Raw genomic sequence first — 8,412 nt, 5'->3', positions numbered from 1 at the left:
AAGTATTTCTTATTGTTTTGTATAATATAGTGTTGCTCTGCTTTAGTCAACTTTCATTCTTCTCATTATGATATTTTTTTTATGTCTATTTTTATTTCTTTTAGATTAAACTGCAGTGAGTGTATTTGGTTTCCCAAGTGTGTTGGCCTTTCACTGTTTAGTTTGTAGTCTCTTTATTGGCCAAGCTGTGATGTAACATATAATTTATAGAGGCTTCACAGCTTTAGAGCTATCAGTCTGATTTACAAATCCAACAGCTCAGATAAGAAGAGGCCACAGAGGACAGATTCATGAAGCCTCATTAATGTTTTGATTATCACTTACCAGAAGCTTGATTGCTTACTTGCTTGATATTCAGGGATTTCATTAATCTAAAACACATTTTAAATTATCTCTTATCTATATGAGAGAGCATATAGAAGGTTAATTCTGCTTTATGTAAAACAATATGAAACAATCCACCTCCAGGAAGATATACCTATCTTTTAAGGTAAAGGCCCCCCAGCAAAAAGTGCATGAAAGAGATAGGATCTGTGCACTTTCTAAATATACTTTGTAATATAAATGAAAATTCGCACTCGGCGGTGGAATATATGAAATCCACCGTGTGCAACCACAAAGTCGCCGTAGGAAAAGTGATACCAATGTGTCTTTTTATTGCTTTTGAAAAGAAGTTCTGAATGATTAAGATCACACACATTAGTACTTAATGGTGGATATCGGATGTTTATAGCAGGTATTTCCTTTGGTCATAAACATCACAGAGAGCAGACTTTGATACCATTTCAAACGAAATAAGAGCTGTGATAAATAGCTCCTTTCAAAATGCAATCTAAAGATGAGGCTAGCAAATTTTTTAAATTAAAGATCTTCATCTTACAATGTGCTTCAGACATTAGTGTTATGCTAAATATATAGAATATTACATGATTATTATAGATTTCTCCAGCAGCTCAAATCTGGATCTTTGAGAGTTTTTAAGATGCTGTCTCCCAGCACAGAAAACAAAGCTTAAATATCTTTCTAGTATTAAATAAACATTTAAGGATTGAAATATATACTTGGTAAAATTTGGACACAAAATCTTATTAGCTAAGTTTAGGAAATGGTATAATTTGAGAATGGGAGGACTTAATTTTAATCTTCAATGTCTTAACACAAAATATGTTGTTTACTGAACCACTTCACAACAACGTAAAAATGATGAATGTGGAGAATATTCAAAGACATTCAGATTTAAGCTCAGAATTTTCTTTCCTTCAGAGTGTCAATTAGTCTTACCCTTTGACTCTGGAAAAGGCCTTTTCCTGTGACTTACAAGCAGGTTTTCTGCTCCTTGGAGCAAAACAAATGTGTTTGTTCTGTCATTGGAGTTTGACAAGTAAACAAAGAGTACCATGAGATTAATTAACTGGCAAAAACTTTGGAAAACAGGTCAATCTGAGAAATAGCCAAGAGACTGAAGGTATCAAAATGCCACATCATGTCATGTTCATCATTTTTAACCCCATCCCTGATACTTCACCTCACATTGCCTCCTAAAAATGTCTTCAATTATTTAGCAAATCTAAATTATTAACTGTCATCCTGATACACTTGCTTGATATTGCAGGGGGTCACGTCCACACTGCCCACACATTTCCTGCAGACCGACCTCTCAATTTCTTGGCAGCCTGGTGGCCTGATTGTCTAACATGGATATTATTGATTAACATAGCAATCCCAGCCACATATTCCACACCCTCCCGTCTCCATCGACAAAATGAAACACAAATTGCAACTGTGATGATTAACTGAAGCCTTAAAGGGAAACCTGTATGTTTTCATTAGTAATGAGTTCCTTATCCTCACTTATCCGAGCCAATCCCATCAGACACACCCGCTCTCTGCGTGTCATGTGTTTAGGACTGATTAGTTGTTTTGCTGAGTTGTAATAAAAACTATTCATATTTTGTTGGAAGCATCATGCAGAAATTATGATAGAAATGTTTTTCAAAAATTAAGACAATACCAGAAGAAGGAAGGAAATGTTGGAAAACTGGACAGAAACTGTAACTTTATTTCCATCATGAGTCATTAATAAAGTTAATCTTTAAGTTATTAGTAATATGAAATCAGCTTGTAAAGTAAAAAACAGTGCCTTTAGTGTTTACAGTTGTCAAACACAGTTCACCATCACCATATCAGAAGATAATCTATGCAGAAAAGCTTGTCCTGACAAAAACATACCTCCAAGAGCCTGATATAGTGGTCTTTTTCATGATTATATAATAATACTTTTATTTCCATAAAGCTGCTTTGCAACATATCATTTTATAGATGATACCCCATTATGAGTAATGCAAGCTTTGCATTACTCATCTGAATGCGTAAGGACGTACTCATTCAGATTTAATTCTTATATCTGACTGTTTGTTCACATTGAGTCACAGGTTTTTTTGTCAGTAAAGTTGAATATCAAATAACTGTCACATAGTGGGTGGGAACCCTCTTCTCATTACGAGAAGTGGGTTCCCTTGAACATATTTGCACATCAAACAAGGCAATAAATTTGAATGAACAATATTAAAATGCGTAAATCCAGAGCAGTCAAAAACGAAACTCCGATAAAGTTATGAGACAGATGTACAGCAAGCTTGATGAGTGTGGTTGTAAATTTAAAATGATGAGATGTTATTCACAATGTTTACACCAAAAGGGTTGTTAAAGTCAGCACAGTCATAAATATAGATGGAGTATATATGAGGTGTTTGGAAGTTTATAAAGCTCTTAACTTTCTTTTAAATATTAATTATGAAACATAACTGGTAAACCTAATAGTAGGATTTACGAGGCCTCAGGATACTTTCTGCACTAAAATATAAACTATAATGAACAGTTGTTGTCTATTTTGTCTTTATTAATAAAAAAAATGCCACAATTTACCACAGGAAAAAAAATATTAAAGATATAGATTTACTGCAATCAACCAATTAATCAGTTTGCGTAGGGTCATTTTCCATTTAGAAGGCCCACTTTTGCCCAAACTTGAACTTCCTAATGTTTTGAGATGTTGCTTCAATATTTCTACATAATGTTATTCCCAGAAGGTACTTTCCATATTGTGAAGTGCACCAGTAAAACACCCACACAACAGGATGCTGCCTCTCATTTATATGATAGTTGGGAAGGTTTTTTTCAGGGTTTTCAAGGTTTTGAATTTGTCTTCCAAATGTAATCTTGGTAATTCTGCTTTTTATGTTGTTTTAGGGGTGAATCCTTCTTCCTCACTGACTGGCCTTTCAGCCAATGTCAGTGCAGAGCTTATTTGACTGTGGATAGTCACCCTCTTTCTAGCTTTACCCAGCATCCTTACAAAGTCTCTTGCTTTGATGCACACATCATCCACTAAAACCTGTCCGTTTCTTTCCTGATTGGTCCAGTGATTGGACTTTCCCATCTAGTTGATATTTGTGAACATTGTTTTAAAGAAATGAGGCACAGTTCCTCCATGCATTGTTCCTAGAAAAGAACTAGATATATGTACTCCCACAATTTTCCCTTGATATCTTATGGGATTTCTTTTTATTTTCTCTTGAGACAGAAAGTTTGAGGTATTGCCTTAAAACACACCCGCTTGTGCTGCTCCACTTAACTCAGATGCTGAGAATTACCAGTCGGGATAACCTCTCAGAAGCTTTCAAACCCATGACTTCATAAACTGGGTTTCCTGAATTGAGTGATCTTAGAGTATGTAAACATTTTACTTTGAAGGAAGAAATAAAACAATTTTTGTATTCTCTGTAATTATCTGACAGTTAAAAAGTCTAAATAATCTGGAAAATTCGAAGATAAAATATAGGTTTCCACAAAGATGACCATCTTCACTCCTTTAAGCCCACAGTAAAGATATTTTGATGGCTGCCTTCAGCAAGATAATGTGTCATCACACAAAGCTCAAATGATCTCAAATGACAGTAAGTACACTGCTCTCCATGCATTTCAGTTCTATTGACCGTCATGATTCACATCTTAAAGATGCACAGATTACACATCTTCTGTAACTCTGTGAAGCTTTAAATTCAATATGAAACAAAATCTCAGAGGATTTTTTCTGACTTATTGCTTGATCTGTGCCAAAAATAATACAGGCAGCTGTCAAGGCCAAAAAGGGTTTGACTTGCAAGGTGTGTCTGATAAAATCACTGTGGAGCCAAGCCAAGCCATTGCAAAATAATGACTGACATAAGAAAAAAGTAAGTAAAAAGGAAACTGAAAACAGAAAAAAAAAAAAAAGATTTTAAAGTGTAGGGTTGAAAATTTAGGTCAGTCAGACAATCTTGACCATATTACTAAATGTGTTCTGGACAATAAGCAAGCAGGACAAATATATATTTGGCCTGCAGCAAAATGGGAATCATGTTCAGTCAGTTACATTATGAATTTTCTGATATTTTAAAGTAAAAAAGCAGCAATATGCATAAGTCCTATTATCCAAGTTAATAACATTTGTCACACAGTTTCTCCAGTGTTTTAAGGGTGAAGTGACAATTATAGTTTTGTTCACTGTAAGAGGAGGAACCCCAGCTCTATAGTTTTTACTACGACAAAAACAAATGTTCTTGAAGCTTCAGTGGTTAACAAGAGATTCTGTGTTGATCACACATTTTTGGTGTCAATGCTTTTGAACATTTTTTAACAGGCAACAAAGGTTTATACACTGAGCATATGACTGAATCTTCTTCTGTCAAAATCATACCCTTGTCCAACACAGACTTCACAAAAGGGCAGTTAATTACTGTGAAAAAAACTAGATTTTTCGTATTTCTTACTCACAGACATTAAAAGTAAACAATTATTAGGGATGGAGGGCAACAGTGTATTGAAGATGCTCAGAACAATTCCCAGTAGTTAGACTAATGGTTCCTTCATGGTGTGTGTGTGAAAAATTGGGCTTCATGAGCTCGTTAAAAAGCCTCCCAGATGTGTTGGTGGCATGCCAAATGCTCACAGAGCTGTGTGAGTGCTGGTAGGTTTCATGCCACACCAAAACAAAATCAGTATATAGATATATATAGGGTTTGCCATGTCCAACCCTTGCTGTCCTTCAGATGTTTGAAAAACTGTTTCACTTTTGGAAGGTCACAGGTCTGTGTTTTAATTTAGATGGCTGACAAAAAGGGCAAACCTGCAACCCGGAGCGAAACATATCTATAGATATTTGGTCTGTATTGTATAACTCCCCTTCTTTTTCAATCTAGCCACTTTCATGGCTACATTGAAAAAGAAGCTTTCACAGCTGCAATTCTTAACACTCTAAGTCGAGCAGGTCTCAACTAGTATGGCTGGTTTGCCTTTTTGTGATAATTAATTCAGATCTGACCAGGCAGGAAGGCAAATCAAGTCAAATAAACAACTGCTTATGCACAACTGCACAACAGCAATCCATTCATTCAAGATCCAATAAGCCATATTTTCTCCTCAAATTGCTGAGGAGAGCTTAACAAGCATTTGATATAGGCCAGGATGGTATTTGTGCATAGATTTATTGGTCTGCCTTAGGACTCTTATTTGGGACTGTGTGTGTCTGTCCAAAGCTCTGAACCTGTGGTTTTCTGTGATTAGCACTCTTTATTTTTCCATTGTTTAAAATGTAGGCCCAGCAGGCTTTTTAAACTTTAAACAAAGCTTAATAAAAAGGTGTGAGCAGCTGAACTTTTTAACAATGAGATGGTGTGGCTCTTTCGTCATCCATGAATCTCCTGGTAACTGTTTAACAGCAGACCACTGAGCCCCAGATCCATAAAAATAATCAGACAGATGATGAGGTCAAAGGAAGATTTATGAATTCCTCCTTAGGACCTTGTAAAACCTTATCAGTACTCATTAACTCATGAGAAAAACTTTGAGCTCATTTGTAGGGATCCTGGTCACATGACTGCTTGATTCCTGGGTTTGAGGGTTTAAAAGGCGGCCTGTGTGGCAGGAGAAAAACCAGACACACTTAGCTGAGCATCTGCTGAGAACAACCAAGAGACCAAAGAAGCTGCAAAACATCCTGCTGCCAACTATCACCATGAAGACCACCTTTGCTGCCGTTGCTCTCCTTGTTCTGGTTCTCGGCTTGACCTCTGAGGCCGTGCAGGTTGAAGTAAGTGATTATGAGATTTTTGATTATTACATACTTGATTACATACTTTATTCATCACAGAGGGAGCATCATGTAGCTATCTACCATATGGCTTGGACTACAGAGATTTATGTATTTTATCCTTTGCACACATTTAGTCAATGAGCCATTAATAACAACTAAATCTGCTTTTTCCTTCAGGAAAATGGATTGATTTTCTCTCTGGAGGCCGTAAAAAGGCTTCAGGAGCTATCGGAGAGCAGAGCCATGAGCGGCCAACTGAACCCAAGGTTCAGGTCAAGCCCCATTTCGCTCTGTGCCGAGCCCATGCTGCCCCAGGAGCTGCTGCCCCTCTGCAAGCAGACGGGAGGATCTTCATCTCTGGTCAGACTAGGTAAGATGATTAAAAACTAAGCAGCTCATTTAAATTTTAAGCACAAGTAGCAAGTCATTGATATGAAATTATGTGAATCATGTGTGACTGAGCTCTCATCTGTCTGATTTTTCCTTAATTTCAGCTGCGGTTCCCATGGACGTCTGTGAGATCTGCGCGTTTGCTGCCTGCACTGGTTGCTAAACTCCCACTGCAAGCCAGAAAGCTGTTGCCTCGCTTTAGGCTGGTGATCTTTTTGTCCTCCCATCCCCTTTAAAACCTGATAATTTTTTTCCCCCCCAAAATGATGAGCCAAAGGCTTTATCCCTGATGTTCTGCTCCTGTGGGCACTTGATATATTTTGAAATATCTATCAGACCAAAAAATGGCCACAAAAGATATTAATCAGACTGAGGAATGTTTTGAAAACTGTTACTATAGCGTTTTGACTTTTTTTTTTTATCATTCAACTGACAGCTCTTGCCAAACAATTTATTTTGGATTTTACATTGGATGTTACATTTCTCTTACCTTGCTTTATATATTTAAAGAAATGTTTTCTTTTCGCCTTTTTATATTATTGTTATTTTGAATAAAAAGCATTCATTCAATAACCTTGTAGATATTGTGTTTTTTTTTTTTTGTTTTTGTTTTTTTTAAAAAAGGTCTGTTGCAACAAATACATGTCTAAATTCAGACCTTTTATGTTGAGAAAGTCTTCTTATTTACAGCTGGAAAATATAACTTTGAAAAACAGCAATTAATGAAAGCAATTAATAAATTCAAATTTATTTGAATTTAATTCAGATAAATGCAAATATTTATTTGAATCAATTGTACATTTCCAGATCCAGTTTTTTGGCATGCTTCTCTCCTGTGTGTCATAAGTTGGGGTTGAGGTGGTGGTGAGGATGAACGCAGGACCCAGGTTGTGAAGAAAATTATGAATTAATGTTGAAGCTCACATAGTCCGATACAGGCGGCACGGCAGAGAGTATGGCACACAGTTAGTTACCGGTAGCAACTGATATACTGGAGACTGAAAACAAAACTAAGCAGACCAGGACTTCTCAGTTCAACTGGAGAGCCGACACACAACAACAACTGACATACGACAACGATCCGACAAGAGACAAAGACAACAGGTGGACTTAAATACACAGGGAGGAATGAGACACATCTGGGAAGCAATCAACGGGGAAGACGCAGAAACAGAAACTCACAGGAAGGAAATTGAACACAGAAAGCCCTAAAAATAAATACACAGAAACATGGATCATGACACTGTGAGATATTACATATCTCATTTCACTATTACATAATGAATGAGCTGCCTCAATAGTAACTATTTCTGTCAAAGTTAGAGCCAGAGCTTGCCCATGATTCAATGTGACCATGGACAGTGGGGGATGACAATTGGCGGGGGTTAAAGGGGTGCACATGCTGCCCCCACAAGATGCCACCTAGGGTGGTTGCCAATGTTGCCCATATCAGAAACTGCCACTAATTACAATTAATATGACTCATTTTACAGTCAAGTAATTAGCCAGCAATAAAAACATTGTAACAATAACACTTTCTATGAAATTCATAAAAAAAACTTTGCAAAAAAAAAATAAAATAATCAGAAAGCACAGTCTTTCAATTTGTCCTTGTTCTCTTATTCAAATCTGATTCTGTCCTGTTTTAAACATTTTTGTAGCAGTGGAGACAGTTTTCCACAATTTTAAGATGTGACAAAATGCCATAGTTTAGTTCAAAAGTTAGTTATCATAAGAAATGTATGTTACAATATAACATGGCAAAAAAAAATATTTTGTTTATTAAATTAATTTGAACCTGTACATGTGCATGCATACATTGGCTGTTACTCATGAGTCTAAGAATAACTTTTTACACTCGAGCATTCAGAGATCAGGTATGATAGAGG

General features: G+C 36.4%; 1 protein-coding gene across 1 annotated transcript; it reads left to right on the top strand.

Moving 5' to 3' along the window:
• The first annotated feature begins 5,949 nt into the window (after positions 1-5,949).
• LOC106959821 (guanylin-like) lies at positions 5,950-7,093 on the top strand. Its single transcript, XM_015052603.1, has 3 exons — positions 5,950-6,130; positions 6,311-6,503; positions 6,628-7,093. Exons 1-3 carry the CDS (start codon positions 6,056-6,058, stop codon positions 6,684-6,686), a joined length of 327 nt encoding a protein of 108 aa, XP_014908089.1. The 5' UTR covers positions 5,950-6,055; the 3' UTR covers positions 6,687-7,093.
• Positions 7,094-8,412: the final 1,319 nt, after the last annotated feature.

Source organism: Poecilia latipinna, unplaced genomic scaffold, assembly GCF_001443285.1.
Source record: "Poecilia latipinna isolate Pla-1442-1.1 unplaced genomic scaffold, P_latipinna-1.0 Scaffold1122, whole genome shotgun sequence".
Lineage (NCBI taxonomy): Eukaryota > Metazoa > Chordata > Actinopteri > Cyprinodontiformes > Poeciliidae > Poecilia > Poecilia latipinna.
This window is presented reverse-complemented; position numbering and strand designations above follow the sequence as displayed.